A 17611-nucleotide genomic window follows, 5' to 3' on the forward strand; every position below is an offset into this window, starting at 1 on the left:
GCTAATGCAGGAATGTCCCCTACAATACATCTTTATTCAGTCTAGTTTTAAAAATTCCAAGAAATAATGCCTGTACTCCATCCCTTGCAAAACTAACCCCCTGGCTCAATGTCCTTATTAAGGACATTTTCTTGATGTGTAGTCTGTTTCATTCCATGACACTTTCACCCTGGAGGATGTATTAACATGTAACATAAAAGTCTTACCAGTATGGGGGCCCGCTTCGGGTCCCCAGATGGGGTGGGGCCTCGGGCGGAAGGGGTGGGGCTGATGGTGTTTGGTACTTGTGGGCTCCGGTGGTGATTTAAAGGGCCTGCTGTGGTAGTTGTGGTGGCAGCCGGGAACCCCAGGCCCTTTTAAATCACTGGTACCCGAGGCAGCTGCCCCTTTTGTTCCCCTCTCTCGGTGACCCTCAGTGGGGCAAAAGGGGCAATGACATTAGCACTTTAATGTCGGCTGGGTATGGGCCCGTACCGGCAGCCACTTCTTACCGGTATGCCGTACTGGCCCACTTTCACCTCTGACATCCCCACACCATCCTTAACCATTCCTCCCCTGTTTTTGTGTTTCTGTTGTTAAAATACTCATTAACAGTTATCATTCAATTAGTTTGTGTGTTGCCAAGGTTTTTTTTTTACGTTTTCTCATAAATCATTCTCTTTGCCCCCTTAATCATATATATATATATATATATATATATATATATTGCTCTTCTTTAAATTCACTATAATTTGTTCATGCATTTCAGGTATGTGAAGGACTATAAACTAAAGTATTTTAAGCACTGTTGCTCCATGGATATATCAGGCCAGATTCTGCCGTCCTTACTCATGCGAGGTACTCATTCCAGGAGCAGTCTCAATGAAGTCAAAATGGCTTCTAATGGAGGAAGGTGCTACCCAACATAAGTAAATATAGCTAAGTCTGACTATTGGGCACAAATTCAGCAACCATGCCTGGAAAAGCACTTTCAGGAAAGCACTTAGGCACAAACTTAATTTTAAGCACACATTTGAGTTCTACTGAAGTTAAGCACATGCTGATGTGTTTTTCTGATTCAAGGCCATGGAGAGGAACTAGCCCCACCCTATTCCATGATCTGTTATGCAATCTACAAATGGCATTGCCTTGTTTTGCCACCATATTTTACTTCAATGTCATTTCTTATTTGTGGTCCAGCTTGATCCTTATATATTATAATAACAAGCTTGTTACCAAAGTTATACAGTATTTCATGGCTAGGATGTAATTGGAGGGGTTTTTCATAGTGACAGTAGGATATAATCGGGTTATGTTTTAAATCTGTAAAACCACAGTCACAAAATAACTATTTCAGAATGTAAATAACAAATCCCACCTTTTACATTATTTTAACCCTTAGGACTGCAAATGGACTAAAGTCAACTGTGTTCTGATTGGCTGGGCTATCTCTAATGTCACAATTTTACCATCTCACTGTCTATAATCATTTGTAAATCAAAGTCTAGGTTTTTTAAACATTATCTGCCACCTTTTACTCCAGTAATTGATTCAATAATACTCAGAATCTCATTGTAAAAAATAAATATACAGGAGGTTATATGGACACTTTGTATATGATTTTAATAAATACATTTTTTCTTGTGATATTCTTCAAAAATATATCAGTAAAGGAAAAATATAAAACCACACATTTCTGCATTCTGATGCTATCACAAAATACTATAATTGAGTTTTATTTCATTATTATAATGATGTCTACAGAATATATGTTGATTGTATCTTTAATTTTAGTTTATTATATTTGTAATTGAGGCAAAAGAGTCTCTAGATGAGGATAGGTGCTTCTTTATATGGGAAATTTCTAAATAATTAAAAATATATGTGTCGCATTGTGTACGATAGTTATACACACATTTTTTCTAAAGAAATTGAGTGCGTTTCTACAGCTCTATGAAAAATATAAAACCCTGTAAGTAATTACTGTTATTAATCTATTATCTTTGGCTAAGATCAAGAGTAATATCAGTGTAATATTTTGTCTTTATCTGACTCATTTCAGAACCACACATTTTTTAAAAATAGTAGAGAACATTAAAAGATGATAATAAATAACACATAGCAGTTATGGAACTTTATCAAGCTCAAAGGACTGTGTACAAATATTAACTGACTAATTTACTAATAAATGATATCACCTCTTTTAAGGGATTAGCCTTCATTTGTTGGGGAATGGTATCAATGGTCTAATATGCCTTTTCAGTTTAAGAAAGTTGTACCCAGTAAGTGTTTGTATTATACAGGGGGACATATGTGTGGTGTTTCAATATAGCACTGTATTTTGCAAATGTACTCTAGTAATAAGAAAAAGGTCACATTCAGTTGATTATCATTAGTCAAAGTTTTGTCAAAATATTATGCATCTCTTTGTAGGTGCAACATTAACATTCCCAGTGAAAAAGGTCAGTACGTGTATTATGTTTCCATCTCCTTCTTATTTTGACTGCAGATCTTACCACTGGGACACCAGCAATATCAACAACAACAGTGGAAATTCGGAAAAGCAGTGTTATGACAACTGAGATCACCTCTAAAGTGGAAAAAATCCCCACAACAGCTACTAGCAGCAACACATGCCCTTCTGTGGAGACTGAGGAAGAAAAGGCAAAAAGGCTGCTTTACTGTTCACTATGCAAGGTTGCTGTCAACTCCACCTCGCAGCTGGAGGCGCACAACAGTGGTGAGATATAGCAGTTTCTTTTCTGTCTCAAGAGCTCTGCAATTATCTTCCTCTGAATAGATTAGATCTCTTCCATCAGGGCTGGCAGAAAACTGGCAATTACATGGAATTCATTAACTATTAAAGAATAAAAATGACAAGCAAAGAATCTTTCATACGGGGAAAAAAGAAAATCTAGTGCGTGCAAGTTACCAGTTTTCTTAAATTTCACTTTTCATTGATTCCAAACATGGTGCTAAGTAACAGCTTATACTCTGTTACTCTGACTGCCAGAAGCTAGAACTAGACGACAGGACATGGATCATGGGATAATTGCGCTGTTCTGTTCGTTTCCTCTGAAGCATTTAGCACTTGCCAGTGTCAGAAGACAGGATACTGGGCTAGCTGGACCATTGGTCTGATCCAGTATGGCCGTTCTTACCTTTGGTGGTCAGAATTTGCATACTTTCATTTATGTCAAATAGCAAAGAGTTTGGTATAAAATATAACAAATTATACTGAAATAGAAGGCATCAGCCAATCAAAATGAAAAGATCAGAGATCAAATTTCTTGCGGAGCAATAATTTTTGGTAACCATACAGAATAAAAAAAAATTCCTGCAATAAATTGGCTGATGATGGCTACTGCTTGGCAACTAGTGACTGTCTTTCCCATAGATTTAACACTTTCTTGCCACTGGTGTTAGTAGTGTTGGAGAGCCTTGGTGTAGACAGGCCATCATCTGTTGCTACCATGTTAAACACCATTTTGATTCGACTTGTTGTGAGCAGGGTTAAGGATTCTGGTGTCAGCAGCCAGAATCTTGTCTGTAATAGAGCTCCGAACATTGCTAGCATCAGTGGGACATTTTGAAAGCATTCCCTAATGTAGACAAGGCTGGAAAATCAAGACCTTAGAAGATAGTCAAGAATAGACTTGAAGAAGAGAGAGAAAGCTAAACTTAGGGCCTGAAACATAACATAGCGACAGAGATTACTCAGTGTTGACCTATGAGCTTGTCTAATGTCTCATGAGTGATCTTAAGCTTGCTATAAGTAGAATGACACTATATGGGTATAGCATTGACAGGTGTGTATTTCATACTAATTTGGAAGACACAGATGGACAAGTAGGTAAACATAAGTAAAGGGGTTATTAGGCTAAAGACCTTATTGTATTAGCATGAGACTCTGTGGGATTAGTTAGAGTAAAGACTGGGTTTTAGCTGAAATATTATAGGCCTAAAATGATGTAAGGTCTTAAATTGAAATCCAAAAAAGATAACCTTGGCATGGTGCAATGTTCATTTAAACTGAAAAGAATGTGCTGATTTATTGTTTCTGATGGCGAAAAGAAGTTTGAATAGTTTTAAATATTATGGGTCAGATCTTCAACTAGTTTAGATTGGTATGGCTCCATTGAAGTCAATGTAGTTATATCAATTCAACGTCAGATCAAGATCCAAACTTGTGTGTTTATCGCAATAGAAAGTCAAAAAATCTTCAGAATTTAGGTTACTAGGCTGCTAAAGTATATGTGTGTGTATATTAATTTTGAATAAAGATTGTCACATTATATTCACATTGAATAGTGGCTTAAACCATGAGTGGGCGCATTAAAATCAATTAGGTAAGGTGTTATTTAACATGAGTAAAGATATAACAGTCAGACCCATTATTTTTTATTTTTGTCTATATTTTTTGTTAGTAACAAATGTGAGCAATGTCCATATTTCTCTTATGTTTTGGTTTCTGTCGCAGGCCCTTAAAATCCTTAGATTGCTGCCTGGAACTTGTGCTCTGTCTGAGTTATTTATTTTTTTGGATCTTTCAGGATTTGGGAACTGATTATTTAATTGCAGATTGAAGTTTCTGCGACTTAAAATGTACTGTTTATCATCCTCATCACAGAAGCCTACAAATCACTTGCAACAACATCTTTAATAGCTAAATCACAGTTCATGTCTTATTAGCAGCAGGCGTTAATGAAAGAAGTCACACCTATTTAACTTCACCTCAGGACATCCTGAACATGCCATTATTTATTGGTGGTAGCTGCTTGTTCCTGTTTTGTTGCCTAGATAGGTGCATTTAATAATTAAATTCCAGGTAATGATATATAAAATGTGAAATATCATTACTCTATTATCCTACTGATATAGGCAATATGGACATGTTGCAAAGAAAACACATTGGCCAAAACTGAGATGTTATAGATATAGATATAGATATATAATATATATTTAAAAGTTGAAATAATAAAATGCAATCAACTTACCCAAAATATGTGTTTTCTATTTGGAATCTCTCCAGGGACTAAGCACAAAACTATGTTGGAAGCTCGGAATGGAAGTGGAACTATTAAAGCCTTTCCCCGGGCAGGCGTCAAAGGCAAGGGACCTGTTAATAAAGGAAACACAGGCCTACAAAACAAAACATTTCACTGTGAAATTTGCGATGTGCACGTAAACTCTGAGACACAACTTAAACAGGTACTTAAACAGCTTGGACAACACTGAATCCTTGACTCTGCCTTGTTTTCATAAGGGTGAAGTACCTGCGCATTTAGCATGTGTCAATGTGATGAGAATTCATATCTAAATGGAGCTTGCTGCTTTTGCCCTTTGTACTTGGGCTTGTGTTCTGTGTGTTTGTTTTTGGTATGATTTTCCATCGGATAAAGTACAATTCCTCAAAAACTGCTGATTATATATATATTTTAAAACTGTTATAGAATCTTTCTCTAAACTACAATGTTACAAGTGTCTTTAGACTACCATTATTGTCATGGCTTAATAAACCATGTCATTTTGTGTGCTGTGTGATATTTGTATTCACGAAAATGTAGGTGTATGTGGAGAGAGTCTTTTTATAGAATGCTGAAAAACCTTCTTAGCAATGTGGGCTGTTTTTATCAGTGTTCCTCTGCAGCCAGTAAGCCTCACCTCTAAATTGCAACTACTCTAAGTTAGAGTCAATCATTCTCTCTCAGATGAACAAAGCCATTGTTCTGAAAAACACTTAGTTACTTTATGTGCCTTTTGGAATTGAAACCTTGTTATGAAAAGTATGGAGAGAAATACTCTGATGGACTACATTTGTACCTATCTTACATTTTCAGGAAAAAAAGTTCCTTTCCTTGTTTATCTTACTCGCAATAACTCTTTTCAGAAAAAAAAAAGTTCTAGAAAAAAACAATTCTTATCATCTAATGCTCCATAAAATTTGTACAGAAAATTACAGTACATTCTAATAGATTTTATGTATAGGCTCTGCATTAATATGGTTTTATTTTTAATTGATGATCACTCAGCATTCTGTGTGGCAGTCTTTCAGGTGAAATCTTGAAAGCTCCTGTCTGTCCTACATGGACATTAAAAGTCTCATGGCACTTTGTTTCTTGGTAGGGGATGCCCCTGGGTTCTCCCATATCTGTTGTGCAGCAGTTGGCTGCATTTCACAGATGCTTTAAAGTGTAACTTTTCAAAAATCCCAAACTTTGCTCCCATGAAGTCAGCAGTGCTAAAACTCCCACTTGACTTCAATAGGAGTAGACTAAGACCATGGCTGGGTACTTCTGAAAATGTCACCCAAACACATGAAGCAGTAAAAGCTCCTGCAAGTTGAAATACATCTAAATGGTTATTAATTATTGCTTTGTTTTATTTTAATCAAATTAATACTATTGTGGACAGCAATAGTCTTCAGGATTGGGGTATGCCTGTCGAAAGGCAGGAGTTGAAGTGAACTATTAATAATGTGATAAGAAAAGGAGTACTTGTGGCACCTTAGAGACTAACATTTATTAGAGCATAAGCTTTCGTGAGCTACAGCTCACTTCATCGGATGCAAATGCATCCGATGAAGTGAGCTGTAGCTCACGAAAGCTTATGCTCTAATAAATTTGTTAGTCTCTAAGGTGCCACAAGTATTCCTTTTCTTTTTGCGAATACAGACTAACACGGCTGCTACTCTGAAACCTGTAATAATGTGATACTGATTGAAAGAAGGTAATTTGTAATATCCCTTTTTTAACAGCACATAAGTAGTAGAAGGCACAAAGATCGAGCTGCTGGGAAACCCCCTAAACCTAAATATAGTCCTTACAACAAACTCCAAAAGGGAGCACATCCGCTTGGGGTAAGCAAATAATTTTCTCTTCCATGATGTCCTACTGAGAAGGATTTTCAGAAAACATCACTGGGAACAGTGTGCAAAAGTTGAATGACAGAGTGGAGTCCAGGGTGTGCGCATGCTGCGGGATGTAGCACAGAATCTAGGTTTGAGCATATTCCTAAATCTGTTGCTTACATCCCTTGGGGCAGCTCAAATGCATCCTAGAGGTGAGGAATGTCAGTTCTCAGTAGTAGATGGAGGTGGAAAGTAGGAAGTGATAGTTCACTGTACAACTGAAGACAATTGGAGTCTTTCTATTAACTTCAGTGGGCATTTGATTAAGTTCCATAAGCACCCTTCTTGGAGTGCTGTAGATGATCTCCCAACATGGCTCCATTATAAAGGTCATTAGAAAGAAAGATCCCCAGAATGATAAGGGCTGCAAAGATCCTATCTCCACCTTCTACAGTGAATGCCCAAGAGTTTAATGCTCAGATTGCTGGACAGGATCCACCATAAAACACACGTTTTATTTACATTTATTCTAATTTTGTATTTATTAAAATTACCTAGATAAAATTAAACATAGTCAACAAACTATTGTTTTATCTTGTGAAATTTCAAGCCTGGGCTGGTCACATTCCCCTCCCACGGGAGAAACTATTTGAGGCCCAGATCTTGTTAACTTCAAAGACTTTGGCCAAAGGAAAAGTAATACATATTTGCATTTAATAAAATCTACCTAGTGTCTTGCGTTAGTAATAAAATACTCTAGCTCCCTGGTGGGATAGTGGTGTGTAATATAACATCCATTTATCTATCTGCCTGGGAATTCTTTATAGAGCATTGCGCTGTGTAATGCAATAAAATTTTTCACTGAGATTTATTATTCTAGTATTTGATGCGAGCTCTTAACAAATCCCTGTTGTTATACGTACCAGTCACTTGTTCGTGAGCTGCAGTGTACACTTGCTGCAGTGAGGCAGAACTTGGGGACTTTATCTCCAAAACCACCGTTCACTACCAGTTGAGCCAAAGAGGAGGCTCCTTCAGTGGCCTCTATCGATGAGCCTTTAATCCTCAGCCATTAACCCACCAGAAAATTTCAGGACCCCAATATGTACAAACCTATAGAAAATAGAATATATAACAAGAAAAGTAAGATCTGGATTAGCAAATGATGGAAAGAATTATTGCATTATTATTATTTATTACATTATTTACTGATGTATATTATGGAAGCACCTAGGAATAATCCCAAACAAGGATCAGGGCTCCGTTGTGCTTGGTGCTGTACAGAAGAGTAACAAAGACAATCCCATCCCAAGAGCTCACAGTCTACATGCCAGACAGGACCCAACAGCTGGATGTAAGAGGCAAAGGAAGTGGGATGGGTGGATGAGGTAGTAGTAAACAAGCACAAGTTAGCAGAGATGCAGAAGTCCTAGCTTGCTACTATGACTTACTTACTAGGTTAAAAGAGGGGTTTTTAAGGGATGGTTGGCTGTTTTTGTTTTGTTTTCGTTCCGCAAAATAACGTGGACAATGCTGTTATTTGGAATTCAAATGCAATAAACAAAAAGCCAGAAATTCACTGATCTTCCTTTGAATATAAATGTTTTTGATGAGCTCTAAAGCTGATTAACTTTCTTTTCTCAACATTTTAGTTTTTTGGGTCACTTAGTTGCTCTGCCTCAGTTTATGCACACTAATAATACTTAGCTAATTCACAGGGATACCCTGAATGTTAATTAGTATTTGTAGAGCACTTTGAAAATGTATAGTGCTATATACTGTATGAACTAAGTATTACTGCTATTTCATCTCTTTTGGAAATAGAACCATAAAACCATGAACACTTCAATAAATGAATTGAAAGCCTATATAGTTTCAATAGAATATTAGCTCTTAAACTTTTCAAACAATCAGAGCACCATGCTGCACCTTCTACATCAACAGTATCCTAAGGGGATTTTTTACTCTTTTCCCAGTAGCAGAAATACACCAGAGTCACCAACAGCTTTGCTTCATTCATGGTATCATAGAAGTTAGAGATGGGGAAAGACCTATTACAGTTCTGTAACTCATCTTGTTCAACATTCTACCAATGTAGTACTTGTTCCCTAATATATATTTTTCTAATGCTTGCCCAGTGTAGTTTTAAATGTTTCATACAAAGGGGCTTCACCACTTCCCTTGAGATACTATTACACAATTTAATAGGTCTCACTGTTAGGAAGTTCCAGACTACATTGGGACTCACTCTGTCCCTCTCCAAACTGATCGGTTCAGCACATAAAAAGCTAACCTGACCAAAACCCCAAGTTGTTGTGATTCATTTTCTCACTTTTCAAATCCATTTTATTATATAATAAAAGAGCTCCCATCTCAACATGATTTTTCTGATAAATTTATTCTAAATAAAGATTTTTTTAAAAAAACTATTTAATTAGAAAATAAGGAGAAAAATAAAATCATAGAAAGGGAAGTAAGGAGTTTGCACCATGACCTGCTAAAGGATGTGACATTGGGTATTTCATTGACCAAGAAGAAGACTCTGGGGTAGATTTTCATAGACACAAGAAGGAAGTTAAGTGTCCAACACCCAAAACAAATCAATGGGATTAGGTGCCTAACTTCCTTTTGTGCCTTTGAAAATTTCCCCTAAAATTCTTCAGCAAATTTGAAGCAGGTAGGGCACCAGATCTAAGACCTGTGAGCTGATAGCTGGTAGATAAAAACTGAACTTTTGGATGGTGGATAACATTGATGCACTGCACAGGTGAAATTCACTGTTGATTTATGGGACAATCCTCCTGAGTCCAAGGGGCCAAGCTGGGGCAGTGTGGTGTTATTTGAATGAACACACACACACAGACAGTCTATTGGCTGGGGTGAAATTGGCCCTATCTGTAAATGAGCAATGTCCATATTTATACCGAGATGTATACCACCGATGTACAACTTATTGAGAGAGAGAGTTGCAGCCCAGGGACACAAGGCCTGATCCAAAGTCCACTGAAGTCAACAGGAGTCTTCCACTGGCTTTGGAGGTGGCCCATATTCTCATCTCAGATTGTAGTCTCTCATAGTGGGATAGTTTATGCACATATCAAACATCAGTGCTAATACAATAAAGTGAGATCTACCCCTGAAGGGTATTTTTAATTATACTCAGATGTAGTTAAACATTTTGTACACATTGTGTGTGTTTGAAAGATGTAAATGGAAACTTTTCAAAATTATATTTGCCGTTGCCCAGTGCTGGTGCTTTAAAAACCTGTTAAAGAAAAAGCTGCAGTGTTTAGCTACAATACTACATTACAGCTCACTTAATAGTGATCACATAAAGACGTACATCAAAAAGGAATTTTCAGAACCAAGTTTTTAAGAGATCTGCCACTTTTCATTGTCTCCATAACTGTGAACAGCATCTCTCTGAGAAATGCTATTTTACCGATTCCTCTCAGCAGGAGAGCCAGTCAGATGATGTAGAATAGGGAACAGGGAATGCATCTCTCATTTGTATGCAAGACAGATCAGGAGACTTTCATAGCTATTAGGTAAAATTTGTTTATTTTTTGCAGGTGCTAATAAACAGTGGTTCACTGATTATCTTTTTATTTAAATAGAACTGACCTAGCAACAATAAAATAACTGCTTTGTAATGCATTCAAATGTGATGTGTTTTCACTAAGTTCTAGTCGGCAACATCAGACTGTCCAGATGGCTGCTTCCTCACTGATTGTCAGTTCTTTCTTATTCAATTTTTCCCTTAAATTTTGTGAAAGTTGAGGTTGCTCGGCCCCTGTCAGGAGGCTCACAACACTCACTAAACTGTTGATTTGAAATTATGTATCAAATTATAGGTTTCCATGTTAAGATGTGAAACCAAAACCAAAATAATATTGGGCTTCAGTAGCATCTACCAAAACAACATGGACGTACTCCTTCCTAATTGGAGTGTGTGATATAGCAGCTCTTTTGTTGCACAGATGCAGCTCACTTTTAGTGCCAGAAACTAGTACCACTTCTATCTATATTTTTCATATATAATCTAAGAAGAGTAACCTGTCATGTGGCTAATTTGAACAAATTCTGCTTTCTCTGTTTATTTTTTCTTTTCCTCACAGGTAAAATTAGTATTTTCAAAGGAACCTTCAAAGCCAATGGCTCCACGAATCTTACCAAACCCACTAGCAGCTGCAGCAGCAGCTGCTGCTGTGGCTGTGAATTCCCCTTTCAGTCTTCGAACAGCCCCAGCAGCTACCCTATTCCAGACTACAGCACTTCCTCCAGCACTCCTACGACCAGCTCCTGGGCCTATACGGACCGCCCATACGCCGGTGCTGTTTGCTCCTTACTGAACTCCAAACAGGAATCAATTGTACTGCAATAATTTTTCAAAACAAAAAGAAGCAAATCAAGAACATGGAACTATGCAGTGTTTATTTATAGTTTAAAGTATATATGAAGAGCCAGGACTTTTGATAGAGAATTGATAAAATTCTAAAAGAGGGAAGGGGCAGTATTTTCTCCACATGAGAGCATTCCTCTTGAATATTGACCGTTTTAGAAGTGATCTCCAGCATTGACTCACAGTGATATACAGAACTTGTGAAGCCTTTTTGACTGTGCTTTTTGGCACATATTTCCCCTGAAATGTCTTTCCTGCTTTATGAAACAACTTACAAATTTGTCTAAAGGGCATTAACTGGTTCCAATGTACATAAAATACTTTATTCTGTAGATAAAAAGAAGAAGAAGAAAAAAGATACACTGTGAATAGTAGTACCCTTACTGATCCTCCTGCCAAATCAGCAGTTACTGGGTATTTTTCTGAACAAAAGTAGTTACAATAGATGTCTTGTACAACAATAGTATTGTGTCTCTATCTATGCCACTAGGTTTATAACTGAATTGCAAAAGATAAAATGAACAAATTATCTCACTTTGTTAAATAGGCAAAATGACAATGATAATGTGGTGGTCCTAGTTAGAAAACTTTCTTTTCCTCTCCTAATAGAAAACGTTAAAGTACAGAGACATACAGTAGATCTACAGTTAAGACAAAATAAGAGATAAAGAACATTTAGTGCAAAAAATCCATATGCTGTACACTAAATAGGCAAACTTCTATCTAACTGAAAAATATGTGTACAGTGTATGTATTCAAAAGAGCTAATACTTACAGGATGGAACTAACATTAAAGGCATAAAGGTGGACAGCAAAAGTATTCTGTTTCCATGAATCACAGACCATTAGTGGTAGAACAAAGTGATGTCAAGAGTGGGTTATGCATGGTCATACCTGGCAAATGAAAACCAACTGTGAAAAACTGGCCCCATTGATGACAACAGGAGATTTGCCATTGACTTCAGAGGAGCCAGGATTTCACCCCAAGATTAGGACATATTCTTTTTATATCATACCAGTGGGACTGTCTGTGTTAAGTAGAGATCAAAACTTGTTTGTTATGGGTATGGTAATAGAAATGAATATGTTCTATGATATTATTTTCTACTGATGTTATATATATATATATATATATATATATATATAAATCTAAGCAGCAACACACCATATATGTGTTATGAGATACTTGCACATCATGGGTTTGGAGCAAATACCACCTTTAGGATCCTAATGGACCCTACATTCTGTAGCTGATCTTTGCTTCTTTACAAGGTTTTAAAGCCTTATATATTCACTATGAGGCTTAAAGGGATTGATAGTGTCCCTATAAAATAGGATTCATCAGGGGTATATATAGATATATTGTATATATATATATTAGAGTAAGAAAAATAACTTATAAACAGAAAATCTACTATATAATGTAATTATATAACCATTCCGTCTCATATGTGGGTCATTAAATAGTAACAAACAGCAGAGAAAAACATTTGGCATGTCTTGAATCTCTGATACTTGCTGCCTGCTTTTCCCTATAGGGATCTGAAAAATAGCTATTAAGATTATGGAGTGGGCTGCTGAGTCGGATGAAGCCACTCTGATGTGTAGCTCAGTGAAAAGCCTACCATACTTTTAAGACAAAGAAAAAAAATGAAACCATAATTTAAGTTCAGGTGGGGGGGTGGGGGGGATGGTTTAAAAGATTTTATAACAATGCTGTTAATATAAAATAATGGCCACGTGGGCACTACCTAAAAGTGCTTGGGGTCAACTTTAGCGGTTTGGGAGGCATCCAAACTGGGAATATGCAGCATCCTCAACTTTCAGGTTATTAGTGGGCATTCCATATACATTTTTTGAAGCTTATCTGCATATCATTTTGTTTTTTACAAAAAAAATAAAAGAGAGAAAGAAAAGGGGCTCCATGGATGGCTGCGTCCAAAGAATTCCAAAGACGTGTGTTTGTTTCTCTGTGAGGATTAATTAAAATAAGCACTTTATTAATCAGGTCTATGATTTGATCCAGTTTATCTGCCAAAGTTTTTGCCTTGAAATCAAGTTGGTTAATAGTAATCACCTTCATCAGCTATCGGACACAAATTAGATACTGTGGTGATTTCAGGACTACTTAAGTACCTGAATTGCTTTGGCCCAAGATATTCATAAATAGAAGAGAAGAGTTGAGCTCCTAATATCATATTTAGGCACCTAAATAGGTGGGATGATTTTAAAAAGTGCTCAGCACCCAGCAGCACCCAACAAGGTTACAAATGGGCCCATCTCTAAAGCCTTGGGCCTGCCGCTCCACGTATTTGCAAATCAGTCATCTCGTTTAAGTGTGTAAATATAGTTTTAGGAGCCTAACTTTGATCTCTTCTTTTTAAAATCTTGGCTTGGGTCTTTAGAATATTCAACCTATGTTTTGTATGCAGTAGCTGTGATGTCATTGACATGTGTGCATATCCCTTACTGAAGAGGGCAGTGGTTTTCAATCTATGCTCAATGACACCATTTGTCAGCAGAGTCTTTTCTACTGGTCCACAGATTGAAACATTTGAGAATCAAGGGGAGGACTGGAGTGTTGGGAAGGAAGATGAAACAATATGTAGAATGGAAAAGTAGGAGAACCACTAACCTATTGTATAGTCTTGTGCACGGCCCTATAGGTAAGGGGGCACATACTGTACATCCTGCCACACTATCACAACACCATTAAAATCAACAGACCCATTTTTGTGAACATGTTGTGGCCTGTGGCATGTATGGAGGCACAGTACTAAAGGGAGAATTAATAAAAGATTTGCTAGAAATAAACAGTGTCATTCCAACTATTTCCACCTGCAACTTCACTTTCTGTTTCTTGGACCTTTTTTTGTCACAGTGCTCTATGGAACGATTTTTGGTCACACAAGTCTCTTTTAAATTTCAGCTGTACACAACAATCTCAAACCTTTTCATGTCTCTTACTCACTACCTAATAAAGGATAAAGCCTAAATGTTAGAATGTATAGTGGATTTTATGTGCCTTGCTGTCCCACCACCTGTTGAGCAGCACCTCTTTGTCAGGAATAGATCAGCATCCACTGGGATCCAATCTCCTCTGCTAAATGGCTGTTTGCTTAATATTTTAATAAATAAATGTGAAAACTACTGGCAGAGCAATCTGCTTCGTGAATGGTGATTCCAATCCATGTGCCTGACCACAGCATTTGGAATTGGAACTGTCGTACTTAAGCCACATTACACATACTTGTGTCAATATGTCCATGGCAGCAAGCATAGTAAAGAAAGAAATGTCTTTTCTTATTTCATTTTAACTAAATATAAATAACACTACAGGACTGGACAAAAGCCTAAAGCACATGGAAAAGTGTCGCTTCACCCAAGATATGAATAAGTCATTGGACTGACAGTATGAAATCATGGTTGCTGGGGAAAGGGCTGTGTTTGTATTCAGACAAGCGGATCTGTTCAATTATGGTTTCTCAGATTTCATACAAAGTTTTAAAAAATTATTGTTCTGTTCTGACCAGAAGTCATGGTGTTATATTTATGGGAGGGGTTTTTTTTTTTGTTTTTTTTTTACAAACTATCTTTTCTGATAAAAACCTATAATTTTCCAGGCATTTGTGCCTTCAGCCATTTGGTCTGAAGATTCATCATTGTTCTGAACAGAGAGGTTAGTTACTTTCTTGAGAGCCAGTATAGACTTTAGGCTCTGCAAGGCCAGTAAGCAAATGGTGTATTTACAGCAACTTTACATGAACAATGGCATGGATGTGGCAAGCAGTATTTATTTTTAAAGTATAATCTTAATTATTTCAAAACAGTTGATCTACATTCTATACCTAGAATAATTAAATCTGTCATTTTAGAAGGGGAAAACCACAAAACAGGCTGCATACTTGTAAAGATATACAGTCTTTTCAGATGCTGAAGACACAGAGCCAATGCACAGAAGCCACGTGTGTAATTTTTATTGTCTCTCACTCATTCATATATTTACCTCCAGTATAAAAGGTCATTCTCTACCTTGATGGTTTTGCCTGTCTTTTGCACTTAAGTGATCAGTGGGATTGCAGAACCTTGGCATGCCAGTCCATAAGAGATGAAGCCACCTGTTAATATCTCATTTTTACTCTGCCTTCTGTTCCCCAAACAGTAGACCTCTTCTTGAGGTTCCTTGGGAAATTTCTACCTCGAAAAAATTGGGGTAAAATTTTCAAAAGCACTTAAGTGACTTCAGAGCCTGTGTCATTTTCAAAAGTGATTTAGACACGTAGGACCAGATTTTTAAAGATATTGCCTTTCAATGAGACTTAAGATCTTAAGTGTCTACGTCACTTTTCAAACTGTGACTAAGTCACTTAAGTGCTTTTGAAAATTTTACCCCATGGTACCTAAGTATTTGCTCCTTGTGTCCCAGGCTGTATTTGCTCATCAGCAAGTCCCATCACTTTGTTGACAGTAAATCATGGAAATCTCTGATTTAAGTTTTGGCCCACAGTTGAGGGGAACAGTTCACCAATGATAAATGAATAGGTCTCTGTTAAACTGGTTGCTATCTCTTTAAGAATCTAACTGAGAAGAACAACTCTGCAAAGGAAGCGCCAAACCTCCACTCTAAGAGGTTATTCCTGTACTGGACCTTGCTGTATTTAACCTTCTTCATTCTGTAAACCAAGGAGAAAGATGGTTATCATGCATACAGAGCCAGAGGGTCAGCTGCCAGGGAAATGAAACAAGGCCTAGTAGGCTTTACAGTCCCAGACCCAAAACAAGAATCCTATAGAATGTCTAAAGCCCGTATAGTTTCAGCATGAACTCCTGTTCCTTTTGAAGCCAGTGGAAAAACTTCCTTTGACTTCAATGAGGATAAGATTTCACCTTTAATGTCTGGAGTCTAATAGGCTGATACTAACCTCTTCACAATCATGCACCTTCCCAAGTGTCATTCAACCCTGGGCTCTGAGTCGAGTTCAGATGACAAAACTGGAAAAATAAACTTGGTTGAGTTTCAAGCCTGCATTAATGTCTGTCTAGCATTTGCAACCAACTTTGCGTTGGACTGCTACTCAGTGGCCAGGAAATGCAGGGAAAACAGGAAAAGAATCTGACCCCCCATGGGCCTTTTTCTTTGTTATGTTTCAGTGGAGACAATGAGACATTAACAGCAAGGAAAATTCTGCAGCCGCTGGATGACACATAGGACCAGTGAAGTTACATGAGCTTAGCTTTTTAAAAATAATGAATGTGATGGTGAAGGGAACCTAAGGGAGAGTGGCTGGCTCACATTTGTCACTGACCTTGTGTGAGTGTGACTGGAATCTAATATTTTTACTATGCACAACTGGAACTGAACATTTGCCTGTATAATTAGGAACAAATCTGGATATTAGTGTCTAGTACAATAGCATAACATATTGTGGGTGCATGAGACAGATCCACACTTGATGTAAACCAGTATAGCTCAATTTAAATCAATGGAGGCATGCCAGCTTACATCAGATGAGGAACTGGCCATATGGGTTATATTTCAGACATAGTTTTGTCCCTGTAAAGCAGGGGTTCTCAAACTGGGGGTCACGGGGTTATTACCTGGGGGGGTCACGAGCTGTGCACTTCCACTCCAAACCCTGCTTTGCCTCCAGCATTTATAATGATGTTAAATATATAAAAAGGTGTTTTTAATTTATAAGGGGGGGGTCGCACTCAGAGACTTGCTATGTGAAAGGGGTCACCACTACAAAAGTTTGAGAACCACTGCTGTAAAGGATCTCCATGATTTATAGTTTATATTTTGCTCTAAGAGTATTTGAAATTTTCACTATATTTCAACTGTCCCTTTCAAGCTTTCATTAGCAGTGCTTTGGTATTCATAAATTCTTTTCACATGAGACTTTGAGTGCCAAGTGGAGTTGTAAATGTAGATTGAAGAAGCCTGCATTCAAAAACCTAGCTGATGAGCCATTGGATCAGAGTTAATAAATCACAGGATGAAGTTCAGGCAGCATTGAAATAATAATAATAATAATATATTTTCTATAGAGGGTGTATGTATATTACAGTAGAGTAACTGCCATAGTTAAGGTTTCACAGGGCTTTCCATTCTAACCCCCATTTCAACTGCTCACAACTTTCTGAAACTTTCCTCTTTTGGGCTTTAATATCTTCCAGGCTTCACCTCTGATTAAACGTGAGTTTTATTTTGTATGTGTACTAAATATGGGTCTACATTTTTGAGACCAAGGAAAATGGAAAAGGAATAAAAACCATTAACTTTACATTAATTCTCATAAAATTTTTTAACAGATCTAGCACTGTGTCAGCTGGGGACAGAGAGTTGACAGTAGCCATGGAGAAGTGCCTTTGGATTAAAA

At 37.3% G+C, this 17611-nt stretch overlaps 1 protein-coding gene across 4 annotated transcripts in view; it reads left to right on the forward strand.

Moving 5' to 3' along the window:
• Positions 1–14232, forward strand: part of ZNF385D (zinc finger protein 385D) — a 600803-nt gene extending 586571 nt beyond the window's left edge. For all 4 annotated transcript variants that reach the window (XM_043509038.1, XM_038392476.1, XM_038392478.2 and 1 more), the window contains 4 exons: positions 2489–2719; positions 5012–5190; positions 6737–6838; positions 10948–14232. In XM_043509038.1, coding sequence (XP_043364973.1) covers positions 2489–2719; positions 5012–5190; positions 6737–6838; positions 10948–11181 — 746 coding nt within the window. In that variant the 3' untranslated portion in view covers positions 11182–14232. The remainder of the gene's footprint in view (positions 1–2488; positions 2720–5011; positions 5191–6736; positions 6839–10947) is intronic.
• Positions 14233–17611: the final 3379 nt, after the last annotated feature.

Source organism: Dermochelys coriacea, chromosome 2, assembly GCF_009764565.3.
Source record: "Dermochelys coriacea isolate rDerCor1 chromosome 2, rDerCor1.pri.v4, whole genome shotgun sequence".
NCBI lineage: Eukaryota > Metazoa > Chordata > Testudines > Dermochelyidae > Dermochelys > Dermochelys coriacea.